Source organism: Panthera leo, chromosome B1, assembly GCF_018350215.1.
Source record: "Panthera leo isolate Ple1 chromosome B1, P.leo_Ple1_pat1.1, whole genome shotgun sequence".
Classification (NCBI taxonomy): Eukaryota; Metazoa; Chordata; class Mammalia; order Carnivora; family Felidae; genus Panthera; species Panthera leo.
Window position 1 is genome coordinate 122,944,783 of NC_056682.1, and position 23,938 is coordinate 122,968,720.

The 23,938-nt window shown below is 35.1% G+C and overlaps 1 protein-coding gene across 3 annotated transcripts in view; it reads right to left on the reverse strand.

Annotated features, from left to right (window-relative positions):
- The window catches only part of RAP1GDS1 (Rap1 GTPase-GDP dissociation stimulator 1), a 167,683-nt gene that overhangs the window by 120,076 nt on the left and 23,669 nt on the right, over positions 1–23,938 (reverse strand). For all 3 annotated transcript variants that reach the window (XM_042935849.1, XM_042935848.1, XM_042935847.1), the window contains exon 2: positions 18,996–19,103. In XM_042935849.1, the coding sequence (XP_042791783.1) occupies positions 18,996–19,103 (108 nt within the window). The remainder of the gene's footprint in view (positions 1–18,995; positions 19,104–23,938) is intronic.

Genomic DNA, 23,938 nt, shown 5'->3' on the forward strand with positions numbered 1-23,938 from the left:
GAACTCACCTCACAGAACATTGTGTGCTAAAACCTAGACTTTGAATTTATGTCTTTTTAAAAAGCCCATTACTCTGCCTTTTTGAGCCTTATTTTTGGGTTTATCCCAATGAATATTAAAAAACAGAGGTCATGGAAAACCTCAGTAAAATCAGTTATAGATTCCTCTCTGGAAAGTTCTAATACTAATGGCATCATTCTTCACTAGCAGCTATCCCAAAACATAAGTATTATGCCACACAATCCATTTTGATATTTCAGTAGAATACATATTCCACTTGTGATGGGTACTTTAAAAAAAAAAAAAAATTTATCTTGAGAGAGGGAGAAAGAGAGCATGTGTGTATGAGTCAGGGAGGGGCAGAGAGGAAGGAGAAAGAGAGAATCCCAAGCAGGCTCCACACTGAGTTTGGAGCCCAAAGTTGGGGCTCAATTCCAGGAACTATGAGACCAGGACCTGGGCCGAAACCAAGAGCTCTGATGCTCAACTGACAAGCCATCCAAGTACCCCTGTAATGGTTACTTTTATGTGTCAACTTGGCTGGGCCACAGTGCCCAAATATTTTTTGGAACATTATTATGGATGTTTCTGTGAGGGTGTTTTTGGATGAGATTAACGTTTAAATGCATAGAGTATGAGTAAAGCTAATTGCCCTCTAAACGTGGCTAGACCTTATCCAATCAGATAAAGGCCTACATAAAACAAAAGACTAACCTCCCTAACCCTTTCTCCCCACTCCTCCACCTACCCTATTCCCCTCATCCTGAGCAAGAGGAAACTTTGCCAGTAGACAACCTTCAGATTTGAACAGCAACATTAGCTCTTCCCTGGGTTTCCATCCTGCCAACCAACCCTGCAGATTTTGGATTTACCAGGCTCCATAATCAAGTAAGCCAATTTCTTAATATAAATCTCTCTCTCACCTACACACACACACACGCACACATATGTATAGATATACACACATATATCCTATTGTTTCTATTTCCCTTGAGAACCCTAATATACCTCTGCCCCTAGAAAAGAGGATCATCTTATCCTCCTAAACATTTCTAAGGAAGAACACACACATGCCATGCAGATAGTAGGAAAAAATATTCTCAACCTTGGTTCTATCACCTTATATCAATATACTACTGTCTCTTTGTCATACAAAGACCAACTAAGGAAATGAGAAATGTGATAGTTATCTCCAAATAAAGAAGGTCTGTTAGGGAGGAAATATTGTTTGTTTATCTAGGAGCTACAAATAGGACCAAAGAGTGGCAACTGCAAGGATGAACAATCAATATTAAAAAGTATTTTCTAGTCTTAGGTCTATAAGAGAAAAGAAAAGAAAAGAAAAGAAAAGAAAAGAGAAAAGAGAAAGAAAAAAAAAAGAAAAAGAAAAGAAAAAGAAAAACAAAGGGATTTTCTTAAAAATAATGGAGCTCTTCATAAAGCCTGAGTAACTATTTGAACAACACCTTCCATGAACAAAAACACCTTCCTTGGCCCCGAAAATAGTTAGCCAAACAGGTCTGCAAGTATAACAGAAGACACTATAAGAATTGTTCCCAACCTTAAATATAATCATCTATGTCCTCACTGCTTTCTATTATTATTTACTATTCTCTTCCATCCTCTACTATTGTCCCCTTCCTTCTCTGACTTTTCTCTACCTTATGTTTCTCCCCATTCTAATTTCATCATCCACTGCTTAACTGTTTTTAAGAATACAGAAATGAGAAAATATCTAAGAAAAAAGCAATTACTTTAGATAAAAGATCTCTCTGTGCCAACACAATTGTATCTTTATAACTATATGGATTTTTTTTTATGACAATTTTCCTTCTCTCCTTTCTTTAGATATGTAAGTAAATTCTGTTGTCTTAGAGATGATAGGTTGAATCTTACTTTCCCATAGGACAAACAGTTGCTTTTATTTTTCTCTTCATTTTCTTAATAACACAATGACAAATATATACTCACTTTTTTTTTTTAAGTTAGAGTCTTTGACAAAATTCCACAAATCTTTCTTCAAAGGTCTAGCACAAAGTTCATAATTAAATTCCTCTAAACCTGTCTAAACTTTGACTATCTCAGGCAGAGTTATTAATCTTTTACTCTATTTTGTCTTTAATGTTATGACTATTTTTCCAATTTAACAATTTTGCTGTTGGTCATTAATATTCACATATATTCCTAACTCAAAAAAAATGAAAGTTGCAGTTAATAATAAATGAGTCACAATGAAAAATAAAACTACTTCGCTTTTATTTATTAACTTGGTATAAAACATATTCCCATGGTGTGATATCTCTTTCAGTTTTAACATAATGGAAAAACTATAATTTTATGTGAAGATTTACATGAAATCAAACTTCAAAAAAGGGGAAGAATTTACTTTAATTACCTACTTTTCTGGCTAGTGTTAGAAACTTTTAAAATAGTCTCTAGTGGGGCGCCTGGGTGACTAAGTCGGTTAAGCACCCAACTTCAGCTCAGGTCATGATTTCACGGTTCATGAGTTTGAGCCCTGCATAGGTCTCTGTGCTGACAGTTTGGAGCCTGGAGCCTGCTTCAGCTTCTGTCTCTCTCTCTCTCTCTCTCTCTCTGCCTCTCCCTTGCTAGCGTGCTCTCTCTCTCTCTTAAAAATGAAAATAAAACATTAAAAAAAATAGTCTTTAAGGCTAAGTACTTAAAACACTTTTAATTTATAAAATAACTTATATGTATACTTCATTATTTCATTAAATCTTAAACTACCAAATTCACATGACATTAAAAACTCACTAAGAGGTATCTATATAAAAGTACATTAAAGTAAGAAAAATCAGAAGCAATCAAGTTCACACTTTCAGTGTTGAATAATATAAACATAAACTGGCAAAAAAATGAGTATCTAAATTTATAGCTATAGCACAATTCAAAAGCTTGTATGATGTAACTTTGTGAACAGTTTTCTTATACTAAAAGTAATGCTTTACCTGATATTATCAATCAACAAGAGAAAGAATAAAAACCGTATGATCATTTCAACAGATGTAGAAAAAAGCATTTGACAAAGTACAATATCCATTCGTGATAAAAATACTCAACAGGATAGGTCTAGAAGGAACACACCTCAACATAATAAGGGCCATATATATATGAAAAACCGACAGCAAACATCATATTCAACGGGGAAAAATTGAGGGCTTTTCCCCTAAGGTCAGGAACAAGACCAGGATTCCACTCTCACCATTTTTATTCAACATAGTACTGGAACTCCTAGCCACAGCAATCAGACAACATAAATAAATTGGTAAGGAAGAAGTAAAACTTTCGCTATTTGCAGATGACGTGATACTATATATAGAAAACCCTAAAGTCACCACCAAAAACCTACTAGAACTAATAAATGAATTCAGTAAAGTTTCAGGATACAAAAATCAACGTACAGATATCTGTTGCATCCTATACACTAATAATAAATCAGGAGAAAATGAAATTTAGAAAATCCCATTTAGGGATGCCTGGGTGGCTCAGCTGGTTAAGTATCCAACTCTTAATTTCAGCTTAGGTCATGATCTCACAGTTCATGAGTTCGAGCCCCATATCAGGCTCTGCACTGACGTTGCTGAGCCTGCTTGGGATTGTCTCTCTTTTTCTCCCTGTCCTTCTCTCTCTGCCCATCCCCTACTCATTCTCTTTCTCTCTCTCTCAAAAAATAAAAATCAATCCATTTACAATTACACCAAAACAGTAAAATACCTAGGAATAAACTTAACCAAAAGAGATGAAAGACTTTTACTCTGAAAACTGTAAAACACTGATGAAAGACATTCAAGACAATGCAAAAAAATGGGAGAACATTCCATGCTCATGGACTGGAATAACAAATATTGTTAAAACAAATTTTGTTAAAAACAAAAATTGTTAAAATTTACTGCAATCCCTATCAAAACACCTACAGGCTTTTTCATGAAAAAAGAACAATCTTTAAATTTGTATGGAACCACAAAAGACCTTGATTACCAAAGCAATCTTAAAAAAAAAACAAAAACAAAAACAAAAACAAAAAACTGGAGGTAGGACAACTCCAGACTTCAAGTTATATTACAAAGCTGTAGTAATTGGGGTGCCTAGGTGGCTCAGTCGGTTAAGCCTCTGACTTTGCCTCAGGTCATGACCTCATGATTTGTGGATGCGAGCTCTGTGCTAACAGCTCAACGCCTGGACACTGCTTCGGATTCTGTGTCTCCCTCTCTCTTTCTGCCCCTCCCCCACTCATGCGTGCTCATGTGTGTGTGCTCTCTCTCTCTCTCAAAAATAAACATTGAAAATAACTTTTTTTAAAAGCTGCAGTAATCAAACCAGTATGGTACTGGCACAAAAACAAGCACACAGCTCAACAGAACTGAATAAAAAACCCGGAAATAAACCCACGGTCATATGGTCAATTAATCTTTGACAAAGCAAGAAAGAATATCAAAGTGAAAAAGAAGTCTCTTCAACAAATGGTGTTGGGAAAACTGGACAGCTACATGCAAAAGAATTAAACTGGACTATTTTCTTTCACCATACACAAAAACCCTCAAAAGACCTAAATGTGAGACCTCAAACCATAAAAATCTTAGAAGACAGCATAGGCAGTATTTTCTCTGACACTGGTTGTAGATACATTTTTCTAGATATGCTTCCTGTGGCAAGGGATGTAAAAGCAAAAATAAACTAATGGAACTACATTAAATAAAAAGCTTCTGCACAATAAAAGAAACAACATTCTAAAAGACAATGTATAGAATGGGAGAAGACACTAACAAATGACATATGTGATAAAGGGTTAGTATCCAAAATATATAAAGAACTTATACAACTTAATATACCCGAAACAAATAATCCAATTAAAAATGGGGAGAACACACCAACAGACATTTCTCCAAAAGACATACAAAAGGCCAACAGACACATGAAAAGAGTCTCAACATCACTCATCAGCAAGGAAATGCAAATCAAAAGTGCAATGAGATATTACCTCATCTGTCAGAATGGCTAAAATAAAAAACACAAGAAACAGCAAGTGTTGGCAAAGAAGTGGAGAAAAAGAAACCTTCGTGAGCTGTTGGTGCAAAAGCAAACTGGTGCAGGCACTGTGGAAAACAATATGGGGGATCCTCAAAAAGTTAAAAATAAAATTTCTCTATAATCCAATAATTGCACTACTGGACATTTATCCAAAAAATACAAAAACACTAATTCAAAGGGATACATGCACCCTGATGTTTGTAGTAGCATTATTTATAATAGCCAAATTATGGAAGCAGCCCAAGTGTCCATTGAAAGATGAATGGATAAAGAAGATGTGATCTATCTATCTATCTATATATATATCTATATATATATATCATGTGATATATATATATAGATATATATACCATCAAAAGAATGAAATCTTACTTTTCAGTGACATGGATGGAACTAGAGAATATTATGCTAAGTGAAATAAGTCAGAGAAAAGCAAATACCATATTATTTCATTCATATGTGGAATTTAAGAAACAAAACAAGTGAACAAAGGAAAGAGAGAGAGACAGAGACTGAGATTAAGAAACAGACTATATGGGGCGCCTGGGTGGTGCAGTCGGTTAAGCGTCCGACTTCAGCCAGGTCACGATCTCGCGGTCCGTGAGTTCGAGCCCCGCGTCAGGCTCTGGGCTGATGGCTCGGAGCCTGGAGCCTGTTTCCGATTCTGTGTCTCCCTCTCTCTCTGCCCCTCCCCCGTTCATGCTCTGTCTCTCTCTGTCCCAAAAATAAATAAAAAATGTTGAAAAAAAAAAAATTAAAAAAAAAAAAAAAAAAAAAAAAGAAACAGACTATAGAGAACAAACTATATAGAGAACAAACTGATGGTTACCAGAGAGGAGGTGGTTGGGGAAATGGGTGGAATAGGTGATGGGGATTAAAGAATACACTTATCATGATGAGCACTGAGTAATAAATATAAATGCTGAATCACTATACTGTATACCTGAAACTAATATCACACTGTATGTTGATTATATGGAAATTAAAATTTTTAAACTTAATTAAAAAATTGTATGACACCCCTATAAAAAGAAAAAAAAAGTAATGCTTTACTGACTGTACTTCTGAAAACTTTGAGGGCTATGTAGTACTAAATTGAGAAATTTCCTAGAATGTTTATCAGACCATTTAATAATCACTCATTCTACAATACACAATTCATACTGTTAATTTTAATTATTCTTCAGGTACTAATTCTTATTAGGTAAGTATTTGTCCCTGAATATGCAAAGGAAAATATAAATCATACTGAACCTTACTGGTATACTAAATGGCCTTCAATCTGAAATTGTAAAGCTTGTCCATCCCATTCTTAAGAAAAACTTCCTCTAGTAATAATTCTCCCAACAAATAATTTTATCATAAACTTTATAATATTAAAAATAATATTATTTTTAGTATTAATTGATTAGGCTAAAGGTTTATGCTTTAAAGGTAAACTCCTCTTGATTTAAAAAATTCATTAAGACTATTTTTTTAATATGAAAGAAAACTTTTACATTAAATCAAGAGGTATTATACTGAATGATGAGGCATTAAAAGGGCTGCCATTAACAGCAGAAATTAAAGTAAGATACTATCCATATAATTGTTATTTACTGTTTTGCTGGTATTTCAAGCTAACATGGTAAGTCATCTAGAATTACAAGGGAAAGAGGAAGCAAAAATGTGACTGTGCAGATGTTCTGCTTGCAAAATCAAAAAGAACTAGTTGAAGTTTTATTTTAACTACTAGGTGGGTTTAGAAGGTAGCTGAATACAAATAAAAATATAAAAATCAATACAGATTTAAAATTGATCTCCAACAATAACCACTTAGAAGTTACAATGGCAAAAATTCCATTTGCTATAACAACCAAAAAATGTAAAATAATACGAATACTTAAAATGGGGTATGTATGGAAAGCATATGTACCAAACTACATCTCACTGAGACACAAAAAAACTTAAATAAAAGAAGATATAATCTGTGTTCTTAGATTGTTACAGGAATATGACAATGCAAATTTCCAAAATTTCTGTTATATACTAAACCCATGAAAATAAAAATTTTTGACAGATTTATAGAGAAATTTCCTCCATCAAGCTAATATAATTAAAATAGCATGGCTACAACACAATAATAGACAAACAGATTAATGGCATAGAATAAAACTCCAAAATTGGCCCAATTACATTAAATTATGTAGTTATTATATGATAAAAGGAGCATCATCAACCAATAGGGAGACTAAACAACACAGAATATTGGAGAAAAGTGACTGTCTAGAAAAATATAAAATTAGATCATCACCTTATACCGTATATCAAAATAAGTCATAAACATAATTCTATCAATTAATTATAATATGTATATTTTATTAAAAAGTTTCCATTAGGAAAATGATTAAATGTTTATTATTTCACAAACTCTCTCATTTATAGAATTGAAAGAGTACATAATGGTGAAACTTTAATCTTTGTTTCAAATGGGTACTCAGGAAATCTGAATTACCAGAGGTAAAAGTGAAAACATTTAAACCATGTAAGGAAGGTTGCTAGAGGAAACACAACCACCATGGACTATGGTACTACGGAGGTAAAAGGTATGATACTGCCCATACATTTAATATCAGCTTCAAACATTTATAATCACAGTAAAGACACTGAATACAGATTAGTCAATCTATTACTTTGTGCTATTTTCCTTTAAATATCAACTATACCCTTCTGTTGAGAATTTCCATTAAATATCAACTATACCTTTCTGTTAGGAATGTATTAATTCATTTCTAATTCACTGTATCAGTCAAAAGTCCAATCTATATACCTCATATTCTTTAACACATTCAGAACATATTGGGATAGTGCTTAATTGATGAGAGAAGCCAGTTACACAAAACAATGAGCAAAGGTGGGAAAAAGAGAGAGAGGCAAACCAAGACAAACTCTTAAGTCTAGAGAACAAACTGATGGTTCCCAAAGGGAAGGTGGGTGGGGGATGGGTTAAACAAGCCATAGGGATTAAGCAGGGCACTGGTGATGAGCACCGGGTGTTGTATGTTGAATCAGTATATTGTACACCTGAAACTACTATTACACTATGTTAACTAACTGGAATTTAAATAAAAACTTAAAAAAAAAAAAAAAGAAGAAGAAGTCAAGTGTGCCTGGGTGGCTCAGTTGGTTAAGCATCTGACTTCGGCTCAGGTCATTCATAATCTCGTGGTCTGTGAGTCTGAGCCCCACATCTGGCTCTGTGCTGATAGCTCGGCGCCTGGAGCCTGCTTCAAATTCTGTGTCTCCTCTCTCTGTGCCCCTCCCTCAGCCTGCACTCCATCTCTCTCTTTTTCTTCCTCTCTCTCTGTCTCAAAAATAAACATTAAAAAAAAAAAACTTTTTAAATAAAAAATAAAATAAAAAATAATAAAATAATAAAAAAAATAAATAAAAGAAGCCAGTTACATCAATCAAGCATATAACCACAGAAAACCCACAGTAGCTGTCCAGGCAGAGTTACATGCAACCCTAAAATAATAAAAAAAATAAATAAAAGAAGCCAGTTACATCAATCAAGCATATAACCACAGAAAACCCACAGTAGCTGTCCAGGCAGAGTTACATGCAACCCTAAAATAATAAAAAAAATAAATAAAAGAAGCCAGTTACATCAATCAAGCATATAACCACAGAAAACCCACAGTAGCTGTCCAGGCAGAGTTACATGCAACCCTGTTCTGTTGAAAAAGAATGTCAAGTAAAAAAAAAAAAAAAAAAAAAAAAAAAGAAAAAGAATGTCAAAAAAACAGAGCAGCACAAACCCCATCACTTTTCCCTCAACAATAACTTAAAAGTGTACTCCTTAGTGATAGTAAGTCAGCACTGGTACTATGAATATTGAGGACAGATCCTTTTAAGTATATATTTGGCATATAGCATCATTTCTCTTACATATTTTACTCTCTGTTAGGAACAGAAGAAGTTTTTCAAATTTAGCAAACTTAAGAAGCAAAATGGTAACATTTATAGCTAATGTTAGAAAACCAGGTCTTCTGCCAATGTTTTAATCACAAAGTACAAATACCAATGGAAGCTTATCTCCTTCTGGAGAATGCACAAAACAAGTGCTTTTATTGCTCCTTATGAAGTACAGCTTAAAAGCACCTCAAAAGGCAAACAGCGTCCAGTATCATAGTTATACTTTGCTTCTGTTGCTAATCTCATGGCCTGTGACAGATGTCAAGACGGTCTTTCTCATTCCTCCAATCAGATTCAAGCCTTTCTGCAAACTCCTGGATACAAATATATTTGGATATACACTGTCCTCTTCTTTCTGCTTTTGACTAAGTGCACAGAACATATCTTGGAACCAATATGCTGCCTCTTCCTTAGAATGTGACCCTTGACTAATGAACTTAAGTTCATTATTTTAAATGTCTTCTTATAAATGTCCTCTCCTACACTGAATAACGCAATTGTATTTTATTGATGATGTTGCATTTTCCATCATATCACACTGGGCAGCCCAACTCTTAAACCCACTTTAATCAGCCACCAGCCACCATTCAAGAAACAATGGCTTATAGAAATCAAGTATTTGTAAATACCTTAAAAATTTTTTTAAATGAGATTCAAGTAGATGGAACTAGAGAGTATTATGCTACATAAGTCAGAGAAAGACAAATATATGATTTCACTCATATGAAATTTAAGAAACAAAACAGATGAACATAGGGGAAGGGAAGGAAAAATAAGATAAAAACAGAGAGGGAGGCAAACTATAAGAGACTCTTAAATACAGAGAACAAATTGAGGGTTGCTGCTGGAGGGAATGTGGGGGGTGGGGGGCCCTAAATGGATGAATGGCATTAAAGAGGGCACTTGTTTGAATGAGCCCTGCATGTTTTATGTAAGTGATGAATCACTAGGATCTATTCCTGAAACCAATACTACATTGTACGTTAACTAACCTGAATTTAAATAAACTTTTAAAAAATGAGATTCAATATATAATCAATATTTTAAAAACTGTTAAGGTTATTTTATTATTTTATTTTATTTTATTTTATTTTATTTTATTTTATTTTATTTTATTATTTTATTATTTTATTTTATTTTATTTTATTTTTTGGTACTAAGTCTTTGAAATCTACAGTGTGCCTAAATTCAGACTAGCCTCATTTCAAATGTTCAATAGCCATGTCAGTGAAGGAATACTGGACAGCATGAGTTTAGAGGATTCCTGTGGAAGACTAAAGAGTATAGTGTTCCCTGGGTTTTTCCACATTTAGCTGTTTTGTTGTTGTTGTTTTTAATAGCCTTGATACTCAGCAGCTTACCTCAATATAAAATACTTATTCCTTGAATTTTTTTTAAAATACTGTTTCATTTTGAATTGCTTTTATATTGCAATATATTGCTGAGAAGTCTGATGCCAATCTGATTTTCTTTCCTTTTTAAATTTTTTTTTTTCAACGTTTTTTATTTATTTTTGGGACAGAGAGAGACAGAGCATGAACGGGGGAGGGGCAGAGAGAGAGGGAGACACAGAATCGGAAACAGGCTCCAGGCTCCGAGCCATCAGCCCAGAGCCCGACGCGGGGCTCGAACTCACGGACCGCGAGATCGTGACCTGGGTGAAGTCGGACGCTTAACCGACTGCGCCACCCAGGCGCCCCTTCTTTCCTTTTTAAATAACTTGACCTTTTTGAATGTAGGTCCTAAGGATTTTTTCTTTGTACTTATTTTTACTTTTAAAGTAAAAGTTTTTGGGGAGCCTGGCTGGTTAAGTCTGTAGAGCATGTAACTCTTAATCTTTGGATTTTAAGTTTGTGCACACATTGGGTGTAGAGATGACATTTTTAAAAAAATCTTTAAAAAATAAAGTAAAAAATTTTACTAGACTAACTCTCTGAGTTGACCATTACAGGTCAATTTTTGCAAGTACATGGCTGGCTCTTCCACATCATGTAGATTGTGGTCTTTATTTCAGAAAAGTTCATAGTTTTAAATATTAGCTCTGTTTCAGTGTTGTCGTTATTTTTTTTTTTTTCCTTTAGGCTTCAATTGTGTGTATGTTGGATCTTTTTGCCTATCTTACATATCTATCAATTTACCTCTGATCCTTTGTTTTGTCTTCATTCTTTTGCCTGTTTTCTTCAAAGCCCCTTAATTTTCAGTCACCTCTATTCTTTCCTGATACCTTATAATCTAGTTTTAATTACTAAAATGATTCTTTTTCAGGATGCCTGGGTGGCTCAGTCAGTTAAGCTTCTGACCTCGGCTCAGTCATGATCTCAGTTTGTGGGTTTGAGCCCTGTGTTGGGCTCTGTGCTGACAGCTCAGAGCCTGGAGCCTGCAATGGATTCTGTCTCCTTCTCTCTCTGCCCCTCCCCTGCTCACTCTCAAAAATAAATAAACATTAAAAAAAAGTTTTTAAATGATTCTTTTTCTTCAATCAGTCTTCTAGTTAACTCTTATTTCACATCATCGTGGTATTTATCCAATTTTATTCCAAGTATCTGAAATTCTTACTTGAGGATTTGTTTTCATATATGCAAAGACTTAAAGATATTTAATATAGGTCATGGTGTTCTGTTACTGATAACTGCTTTATGGTTGGCTTAGGAAGAAAACTTTTAATAGCTAAAATGTTGGTTCTTATTTTCTGCTTTATTCATTATAGCAATTTGTATGTTTATCACCTACAATTTCAAATTCTGTATATACAAGCAATAAAAATGTATGCAAAAAGGGTAAAGATCTGGGATCAACATCTAGGTTTCTAGTTCAAAAGCTCCCTCTTCTGAACTTAAACCAAAGGGGATTATTAGTGTGTCTTCTAATTTTATGGTTTTCTTACTTATACAGAACACTTAATTTCCCTATTTTGCTTCCTTCTTTCCATCCACCACCAAGTCTGCAAGGCAGAATAAGCTCATCCTCAAAAGTGGCACTCACTTGATCTGTTACCTAGGGTCCTGTTTTTAAGTCTCTTCCTTTTGATATCTCAATAGCAAATATTCTAATCAAATCTAAGACCAGATCTTAGTATTTTCTCAGGCTAGGACTTTTTCTTTCTAAAGGCAATTTTAAATATGTGCTATCACCCTTGGGGTCCTGGTTCAATCAATTTTCCTTTCCTCTTTTCCATGCAGTTTCTGCAGTCTCAATGAACTCTCTCTATCATGGCTCTGATGCTGAGTAGGCTAGATTTTGATATTTATTTCTCTCCCTAATAATTTGAAGGTTTTAGTCTAACTTCTAGTTATGCTTAAGACATAAGTTATGTTAATTGGTTTTACTTGATCTCTTTGTTGGAATGCTTCCTGGAGTGTCCGGCCCTGGACAGTGTATGACTCCTTTTTAATATAGTAGTCCTCTCAAGTGCAGGACACATAACAAGCTTTTAAAACACACACAAGAGAGGCGCCTGGGTGGTTCAGTTGGTTGAGCGTCCGACTTCGGCTCAGGTCATGATCTCGCGGTACGTGAGTTCGAGCCCTGCGTCAGGCTCTGTACTGACTGCTCAGAGCCTGGAGCCTGTTTCAGATTCTGTGTCTCCCTCTCCCTCTGACCCTCCCCTGTTCATGCTCTGTCTCTCTCTGTCTCAAAAATAAAGAAAGATCAAGGAGAAATCACAGCCAGAAAATTGCTCAGAACAGATATAAACAATATATCTGAACAAGAATTTAGAACAACAGCCATAAGACTAATAGCTGGGCTTGAGAAAAGCATAGAAGACACCAGAGAAACCCTTGCTGCAGAGACCAAAGACCTAAAAACTATTCAGTTTTTGCTATAACTGAGATGCAAAATAAACTAGATACAGTGACAGTGAGGAATGAAGAAGCAGAGGAGAGAATAGGTGAAGTAGAAGATAAAATTATGGAAAATAATGAAGGTAAAAAAAAAAAAAAGAGGGAAAGGAAATTACTAGATCACAAGAGGAGAATTAGAGAGCTAAGAGATTCCAAAAAATGAAACAATATCCACATCATAGGGGTCCCAGAAGAAGAGTGAGAAAAAGGGCAGGAGGTTTATTTGAACAAATTATAGCTGAGAACTTCCCTAGACTGGGGAAGGAAATAGGCATCCAAGAGGCACAGAGAACTCCCTTCAAAATCAACTGAAACAGGTCAACACCACAACATATCATAGTGAAACTGGCAAAATACACAGATAAAGAGAGAATTCTGATAGCAGCCAGGGACAAACGGGCCTTAACCTACAAGGGTAGCCACATAAGGGTAGCAGCAGACCTGTCCACTGAAACCTGGCAGGCTAGAAGGGAGTGGCAGGAAATATACAACGTGCTGAATAGGAAAAACATGCAGCCAAGAATCCCTTATCCAGTGAGGCTGTCATCCAGACTAGAAGAGACAAAGACTTTCCCAGACAAACAAAAACTAAAGGAGTTTGTGGCCACTAAACCAGCCACGCAAAAAATTCTAAGGGGGACTCTCTGAGTGGAAAGCAGTAAAGACTACAAAGGACCAGAGAACATCACCAGAAACAGGAAATCTTCAGATAACAGTATGGCACTAAATTCATATATTTACCTGGTATCTTTATTGATCTGTATGAGTTTTTAGAGAATGTGTGGAAACTTCTGACTTAGGTCACTTGCTCCCACTATTCTATGGCAATCCAGGAGTCTCAATTCATCCAGTACTGTCAATGTCTTTTTGGTGGACCATTTTCTCTACTTTAGTCTCCTCTATTCCACAATGCTATCTTTATTTAGTAAAAACTGAACTTTGATAATCTATGATTAGCACCACTAATAAGCCCTTATGGACTATGGACACAATAACTACAAGAATCACATAAAAGAAAACTATGTAAATGAGGTAAACAACATAAAAAATTTGGCTCGCAAAAGAAATATATTGCTTCTGTGGTACATCGTACGCTTCTATGGTACATTAAAAAAATTGAAATCCAGATATTACTATGAAAGAAGTAAAATAATTTTTTGTTTCTACTAAATTTGCAGTAATCTTTCATGGTCAGTGATTTCAGATTTAACATGGCTATTGAAAACCATCTGATAACAAGTTTCAAAGTCCCTTAGGAAATAATTTTGTTACCCAAAAGTAAGCCAATTCAGAAATATTAAAGGGCGCCTGGATGGCTCAGTCGGTCGGTTAAGCGTCTGCCTTTGGCTTAAGTCATGATCTCACAATTCCTGAGTTCAAGCTCCACACCTGGCTCCCTACTGTCCGCACAGAGGCCGCTTCAGAGCCTCTGTCCCGCTCTCTCTGCTCCTCCCCAACTTGCGCTCCCTCTCAAAAATAAATTCAAAAAAAAATTTTAAAAAGGAAACATTAAAGGTATGAAACAGACTAAAAGCAAATGACAACAGCAAGTTCTGTTAGAAAAGATTCAGAGTAATCTACATTAGCAGTTTGTATACATAATCTGGTATGCTTAGGATTATAGCCTAGAAGGGAGCCAAAAATCAAAATAAAGAATAAAAAAAAGAACAAGGGCTAAGAAATATCCTAAGACAAGTAGAGGAATACGATATAAAGTTAGGAATGTGGAACTATATACTAAATACATTTTTCTTTAAAGACAAGTAAACTGGTGTTCTCTCACAGGGTTGTTCTACAGAAAATCAACGTTTATGTGACTTGTATCAAGTCAGGCAATTAACTAAACAAAGAGTACAAAGATACATGATGCAATGAGACAGAGGAAAACAGCCTAATCCTTTAGAACAAGAATTTAAGGCTGTGTTGGTGATCATGCTGGCATTGTTTTGTGGTTCCCTCAGCAACAGAACATGGTCCCCACACTCTTACAATGGAATAGAATTTTTTACCATGAATGGACTGTTAATTTTTTTTTGTCTTTGGACCTTTGATTTATGCTAGTAGTTTGTCTGACAAGGTGATTTAGATATCATACTCTCTAAGGACAATTCCTGTCCTAATGTTTAGGGATGTAAATGTGGCCTATTGTTTTAAATTTTCAAATAAGCATGAAATAGAGTAAGCATACTACAATAAGCATTTACAGAGAATCTTCTATTCTCTGAATCAAAAGAGACAAGAGTAAATAAAATCTGATATCTTAGTGGATGGCCTTCAAATATTTACTAAAAACATTTTATGTTTTTATTTTTTTCTAAGTTTATTTATTTATTTATTCTGAGAGAAAGAGTGCACGCACATGCAAGCAGGGGAGGAGCACAGAGAGAGAGGGAGAGAGAGAGAAGTAGGCTCCACACTGTCAGTGCAGAGGCAGACACTGGGCTCGAACTCATGAAAACGTGACTTGAGCTGAAATCAAGATTTGGAAACTCAACTGACTGAGCCACCCAGGCGCCCCTAAAAACATTTTAAAATTGAGATCTGAAGTATTTATGAGTAAATAATTGCTTCTATTATTAATTTAGATCAGAGATTTACACAAAATACTTAAAATGTTTTCCATAAAACCTGGTCAGTATTAAAATGTTCTAACTCATGCCTCTTAAGATTCTGGTGTGTGTGTGTGTGTGTGTGTGTGTGTGTGTGTATGTATGTGTGTATAAAACGTTACTCCAAAAATTTAAGAAAGAAAATCACTCTGAAGTCATACATCAAAGCAAATATTCTAATTTCAGATTACGATTTTTGATGGGCAATTCAAATATACCAAATTCCCACAGTGTAAAAATTTTAAAAAGCATAATTTCTTTCCTTTCAGATTTGTCCTTTCCAATGACAGGTTAGTAGATTGTAAAATAAAAATTTAAGTTCAGATTTTATTAACACACATTACCATCTTGTACAGAATGGAGAAATCATTGTTTCTTGATCAGGTGTAATTCTGGTACAAAGAGGGATATTTTTAGCTAAAACACCTGACACTAAGGAAGAATTATGACACCAGAAGGTCTCTCCAAAAAAAAAAAAAAAAAAAAAAGCCAGTACAGATTCACTTAAGTTAAATGTTTTATAATTTTACCTTGAAGAGGATGAAAATAACAATGGATCAATCACTTCAAGGAAGAACAACTGTAGAAAATAAAGATCTTACCAATTTTTTTTTTTTACTTTTTCTTGTTTAAAAGCTACATGCTAATTTAAAAAAAATACATCAATACCTATAAAATAATCCATTTGTCTGTAATTCAAGGGAAAAAAAGTTTATGTATCATTCCCCTCTTTAGTAATATAATTTGAACCTATTTTAAAGAAAAAGCAAAAATTCAAGACACAATATTAAAACCTAGCTTTTGGAAACAAGTTTGTACTCTATACACTCAGCAAAAAGCCACACTTTACTCAGAATGTAATTTTTTTATTTGGTAGTTCAAAATAAATCCAAACTAAGAGTTCAAATCCAAATGCTAAATTCTGTCAGAGCAAGGGAAGTAACCTTATAGTGTCTATTCCTTTTCCTTTACATGGTGATGATAATCTGTCTTCATGGGACTATAGGAAAGATTAAATAACAGATATAGTCCCAAGTCCAGTGTTGAATACACAGGAGGCACTCAATCAATGACAGATATCATTCTTAAGTCATAGACTGAACATTTCCACGAACTCTGTCTTCCTGTGTCAAATTCTTTAGTGTCAATAGTCTTAGAGGTAAGGACACATGAATTTTGTTACAGAGTCTCAAAAAGACATATTCCTTTGCTCCCTTCTTGGGGAGTCAAGAGTTAAACTGGTAGCATTTGTTGGTTTATTAACACCTTGTGGCTATTTGGCCTTAACACTATAATATACAATTTCAAAGCTATTTTCAATCAGTGGGTTCAACGAGTAAGTCTGCAATGGATCTGAAATTTAATCCAACAATTATATACTTGTATTCCTTAAATCTATTCTTCAAAAAGTTATAAACTTTTGCTTCCTTTTTTCATTTCATTTTTCATTTCATTTCATTTCATTTCATTTCATTTCATTTCATTTCATTTCATTTCATTTCATTTCAACTTCACTTCTCTGTCATTAGTCTTTCCAGGACAGGACTTAACAATCCTCTACATATAAGCAAGAACACTGCCTCCATATCCTTCAGTTCCTGAACAAATGGTCCATCTAGAAAATTCTTTCATTAAACAGGAAAAAAAAAAAAAAAAAAAAAAAAGGCCACCGAAAACAAGAGTATAATAAAACAACTCTTCCCAAAAAAATGGGCTTGAGATATTCAATTTATTTAGGCTTAATCACATGATTATGTAAATCTGCCTATACAGCCATGTTTAAAAATCAGGTTCTTTCTAGGCCTCTAGACCTATGCTATCCAAAAGAATTTCCTGTAATCGTGGAGATGGCTTATATGTGTGATCTTCAATAAAGTAATCACTAGCCAAATATGGCTATTGAAAAGTAAGACTAAGGAAATTACTTTTAAATTATTAAATTTAAATAGCCACATATATCCAGTACAATGGACGGCACAGCCTTAGACACTCTGCTTTTCTGTTGTTTCTCTTTACCATGGTGAACCTTGCTCTTATTGAACTCCTTGTTTCAAACCCTTTCTCTGTTATCTCTAAGATTAAATAGCTGGACAGAGTTACAATCTCAAAAGCAAAGAGAACTACTAAAAAAGAATTTTCCAAGCTACCTTTAAAATGTGCTTTTCGAGGAGCCCCTGGTTGGCTCAGTCGGTTGAGTGTTTGACTTCAGCTCAGGTTCGTGAGTTCAAGACCCACATCTCGCTCTGTGCAGACAGTGTGGTGCCTGCTTGAGATTCTCTCTTCCCCCCTCTCTCTCTGCCCCTCCCCCCTTTTAAAATAAACAAACATTTTAAAAATGTGCTTTTTGATGGAGAGTACTGCAATCATCTTAGATTTTCTAAGCATAGTACACTAAAAAATAAAGTAAAAAAGAAATAATAACAAACATCTCTGAGTATTTGAAATTAAAACTCTAACACTACATACTTTCTCCTGAATTCTTTGACAGCTACATAATTAGTCCTAGAATAAGATAATGGTGTAATTAAAAACTAGTACAGCACAAGCCATAGCAGGACAAAGCAGAATTAAGGGAGCAGATAAAAATCATTCTGTACCTGTTTTCTGTGATACTACAAAAATTAATGAATGGAAATATGATGGATCAAGTGCAACAATACGTTAGCCAATGAAGAGCTGTATAATTTTTATCCCTGTTATTATTTACTACAGCATCAAAGATCAAGTCTTACTTCAGGTTTAAGGGATTTTTGGATGACTTACGGCTCTTTCCAATTAAATCCAAGCATAAACATTATTTTACATTATTTTAAAATAAAATTATTAAAAAGTTGACTTTTATTAAAAAGGAACCACCTGAGTGGCTCAGTTATCGAGCATCCTACTCTTGATTTCGGCTCAGGTCATAATCTCAAGGTTTCGTGAGTTCGAGCCCTGTATCAGCCTTGGCACTGACAGTGTAGAGCCTGCTTGGGATTCTCTCTCCCTCTCTCTCTGCCCCTTCCCTGCTCATACTCTCTCTCTTTCTCTCTCTCTCTCTCTCTCTCTCTCTCTCTCAAAATAATTAATAATAATAATAACAATAAAATAAAAAGGTGACCATAAGATCTCAGAAAAAATTTTTAGGTGTTTTAAGCTCCCCTCTGCTTCTCCTCCCCAGTCTCCCCACAAATGCACAGAAGTCTTGTTCAAAGAACAAAGGTAGGAGTTAAGAAGAAAAAACAACTATGTTGCTTATCTGTTAGGAATGAAATACTGGTCTCTCTCTGAGGCTGATATTAATGTCATCACCACCAATCAATTCCTCCTTTCTTCTGCCTATCAAGTTGGCTTTCAGTACTTTGAGAGTGGCGGGGGGGGTGGAGGGGGGGGGTGGGGTAGGTGGGGGGAATATGTGAAACAACCCCAGTATTCTGGGATAGGATTCAAAAGAACTCAAGTAATGTGAATGCAAGTTATGTGCTAAACTACATACCAATTTCTGAATGACTGCTGATTTGACTTTTTTGTTTGGCATTCGAAACATAATGAAACTTACTATTTTGGGCCAGGGCTTGAAGCAGACAATCCAAGCATCCTTCTAAACTATCCTCAGTTCTGTCAACAGCTGTTATCTTCAACTTCTTCAAGGTATCACTGAGATTATCTGCGTATAGAAAAAAAGAGAAATCAGAAATCTCACTAACATATGATCATCATGTTTCATGGCAGTTATCACTAACAGGCAACAGGCCCTCATTATTGCAAATTAACTCCCACATACATTACAAAATGGCAATCGACTATACTATTACAAATTTTTTAAATCAAATGTACCCATTTAACTTGGATATGAAATAGTCAATCTGTATCCATTAAGATACCAAGAATATTCAGGAATAATACAGGTTATCACAGAACATTTTTCTCGGGATTCTTATTCCATAGTTAGCTTGTTCAGGAAACCAGCCATGATTAATTGAAAAAAAACTGAACATCCACGAAAAAATTATATAGCTTTGCAAATAATATCTTGTTTCATTTTTGGCTTCCTCTGCTATATTTTAAAGACATAAAATGAAAACGAAGGTTTAGAAAAGTTTCAAATAATGTGACTTAGGAGCACCTGGGTGGCTCAGTCGTTAAGCGTCCAACTTCAACTCAGGCCATGATCTCCCAGTACGCGGGTTTGAGAACTGCATTGGGTTCTTTGCTGACAGCTCAGAGCTTGGAGCCTGCTTCAGATTCTGCGTCTCCCTTACTCTGTACCCCTCTCCCACTCACGTTCTCTTTCTCTCTCAAAAATAAACAAACATTAAAAAAAATGTGACTTAAAATAATACAAAGCTGATGACTATAAAACCTACTTTAACACTGCCATTTGAAAAACACTTCAAACCAAAGCACTGCTTGAAGCCAAAACATGTACATTTTGGATTATAAAGCTGTGCTCTCATGCTAAATTATATGTGGATTCTGCTACACCATAGATTGTCAAAATCTCTTTACACTATTAAAAATTCAGATTCTTAAAGGGCTTTTATTTACATCAATTATTTCTATTGACATTTAACATACTAATAATTAAAACTGGGACTTTTTAGGATTTATTTTAGTAATTTACTTAAACCTAATATTATAAAACTATTACTTGTTAAAATTATTATTTTAATATAAAATATATTCCAAAAACAAAAAACTCACTGAAAAGAGTGGTATATTATTCTACATTTTTACAAATCTCTATAAATCTGCCTTAATAGAAGATAACTGGATTCTCGTATCTGCTTCTGTACTCAATCTTCTATAATTTGTCGCTTGGGTTGAGTAGATGAAAAAAATTCAGCCTTACATATATACATAGTTGGAAGATCAGAACAGTATTTTAATAGCCTTTTCAGATAATCTTGGATAGTCTTTGATACCATACCAAACCTTGAAAAGTGGTAGTTTTTTAAAGGTTGGTTGCCATGAGAAATCTGAAACAATTTTAATAAATGCTTCCAATTCTCACATTCAAAACCACTGATCTCTTGCAATTTGAATCCTTCATGCAGGTGAGATATTTATCATCAGTGCGTTGGTCATTTAAAAAATTAGGTCATGGAGTTATCTTCCAAATATTGACACATTTCATTGTACTATTTCCAAAGATCACATTTGTTAGTATCATCACTAATCTTACTAAAAGACACTTTGTAAATACTGGTGAAATGTCAAGCTGAAGGTATACAAGTTTTTCAAAATCCTTTTTTTTTATGTTTATTTTTGAGAGAGACAGAGCATGAGTGGGGGAGGGACACAGAGAGAGGGAGACACAGAATCCAAAGCAGGCTTCAGGCTCTGAGCTGTCAGCACAGAGCCCGATAGGGGGCTTGAACCCAGGAACCACGAGATCATGACCTGAGCCGAAGTCAGATGCTTAACTGACTGAGCCACCCAGGTGCCCCCAAGTTTTCCAAAATTCTAATCTTCTCTTACAAACTTCAATTTTACTACCAGCAACAAATATTGTCAGTTGTTTTTCTTAAGTGAAAAATGAACTTCATTCATTTGTGAGAAAACGTCTTCCAAATATGAAAAACCAGTTTGTCTTTCAGTTCTTTCAAATAAAAAATGTTTTTCCATGGAAAAAGGTACCTTGGTCAGCTCATAACTCAAACAACTGCACAAGTGCTTCTCTTCAAAACAGCCATCAGACTTTGCAATGCAATGAAAGTGTTTTATGAGCACCTTCCATTACACAGAATATTTTTTAAGTGTGTTAAGGAGACTGAGATTTTTTTTTAAACATTTTTTCCTGCTTCATCATGGGTATTCTTACGTGAAACTGGTGTGTGTGTATGTGTGTGTGTGTGTGTGTGTGTGTGTGTGTGTGTGTATGTACATATATTTTACTCTAAGTATGTCATGGTGAAGAATACTACTAGTACTAATACTAGTTTGGTGCTGCTACTACCCTGATTCACATATACTTGAAAGCACCCACAATTTTGTACCCATAATTGCTTTTGTACTATTGTTAAGGGAAATGTCAACAGAGTGAAAAAGACAAATAATGTCTTGATGGCATTATGCAAATGGTATTGACTTCATAGACACCCTAATGGGATACCAAGGACCTCCAGCATTGCTGCTACAGTACTAGAATTTCAGGCATTTTCTTACTTCAAAGTAAGGTATACATTTTAATAGACTTTTGTACATTGCCAGCTGATGACAATTCTAAAAATATGATGAAACACCCTATTATGAAATGAAAGATAATTTATTTTCCCTGCCAACCCAAGAAAAAGTAAACTTAAGTTTTATATCTAATAATACTAACACGGTCTAGTGACACCTCGTACAACCTTGACAACCTTGGACTTCACATCCAAGATTAATATTTACTTTCTTAAGAGGGACTAAGCAGTTTTGAGAAATTAGATTTTTAGTCTAAAGAAAACCGTATATTTGTATATATCTCTTCTCTTCTATAAGCTAAAAAGAAAGTTGTAGTGAATCATATCTTAGATATTCTTGTTCAAACTTATTAAGCGCATATTAAGGTGATTTTCCTGAAATAAAGTATGAATAACATATAATATCTAAGTTCATATTATTAAAAGCAATGAAAAGCAATTATCCCAACACTGAGGAAAAAAGTAAGACTTATGTTGGTCAAATTATAGCAATCTATCAAAACTATCAGTAAACAAGTAATAAAAAGCAGTTGAGAGTTATTCATACTCTATATTGGCATCTGGGTCTTTTTTAATTCTTTCCTTCCTTTTATCCCATTCCCAAAGCTCCTTACCTGACATGCCCTCCTCGAGTCTCAATCTGGATGTTACCACCCTAGAGACCTTCTTGCCCATTCCACCTAAGTGTCCTCTTCCTTAACCCTACGGGTTCATTCTCAATCACTATATCCATCCTTCACAGGATTTTTGTTTTAATTTTTTTTAATGTTCATTTACTTTTTTGAGAGAGAGAGAGAGCAAGTGGGGAAGGGTCAGAGATAGAAGGAGACACAGAATCTGAAGCAGGCTCCAGGCTCTGAGCTGTCAGCACAGAGCCTGGCATGCAGGGCACAAACTCACAGACTGCGAGATCATGACCAGAGCCAAAGTCAGACACTTAACCGACTGAGCCACCATGGCGCCCCAGGTTAAATTTTTTTTTAAATTTTTTTTTACATTTATTTATTTATTTTTGAGAGACAGAGAGAGGCAGAGCACAAGTGGAGGAGGGGCAGAGAGAGAGAGGGAGACACAGAATCTGAAGTAGGCTCCAGGCTGAGCTGTCAGCACAGAGCCCGATGCGGGGCTTGAACTCACAAACCGTGAGATCATGACCAGAGCTGAAGTCGGACACTCAACCAAGAGGGCCACCCAGGTGCCCCTGATAATTTTTAATTATATTTTTTAATTGTTAACATATGCTCCCCACTATATTGTATGGGGCATCTTGTTAATTATAGTCATTGCACTATACCTATCACTTGATACATAGGAGGTATCCAGTAAATATTTGTTAATTGAGTAAACAAAGGAATGAATTACTTACTTGTACAAAGCTGTCTAGTTACCATCCTTTGTATGACATGCTGAAGAACCAAAGTGTACCAATAGCAAAGGGAAGGTAAATGTGACCTGTTAAGCACCTACTATGTACTCCATATGATTTGAAGTATATAGTGTCTTATATTTTAAGATCAATGAAGTCAATTGAAGCATTAAAGAATATAAAATATATAACTAAAACCTACATAGATCATCCTACTTTTAAAAGATTTCTTATTGACAAAAAATCATTCAGTCTCTCCATGGGAATAATTACATGCCTATTAATGATGTGAGATCTTTTTAGGAAAGTTCATTAAATTCTTCATCCAGAGACAACTAAAGCTGTCAAAGAGAATTACTACACATTATTATGATTTTAAGCATTTTATTTTTTTAACGTTTATTTATTTTTGAGAGAGACAGAGAGACAGAGCACGAGTTGGGGAGAGAGGGAAAGAGAGAGAATCCGAAGCAGGCTCCCACTGTCAGCACAGAACTGGATGAGGGGCTCCAACTCACAAACCATGAGATCATGACCTGAGCTGAAACCAAGAGTCAGACACTTAACCAACTGAGCCACCCATGCACCCCAAATATACATCAATTTTAAAAGAGCATGTTGGAGGGGAGCCTGGGTGGCTCAGTCGGTTAAGCGTCTGACATCAGTTCAGGTCATGATCTCAGGGTTTGCGGGCTCTAGCCCTGCGACAAGCTCTGTACTGACAGCTCAGAGCCTGAAACCAGCTTCTTCAGATTCTGTCTCCCTCTCTCTCTGCCCCTTCCCTGCTCGCACTCTGTCCCCCTCTCTCTCAAAAATAAATAAAACATTACAAAAATAAAATAAAAGAGCATATTGGAAAGTAAAATGATTGGGGTTGCAACCCCTTTCCCACTGGCCTCAAGCTTCCTTATGGAAAAATTTCTACTACACTGACACTTCTGGTCCTTTCTG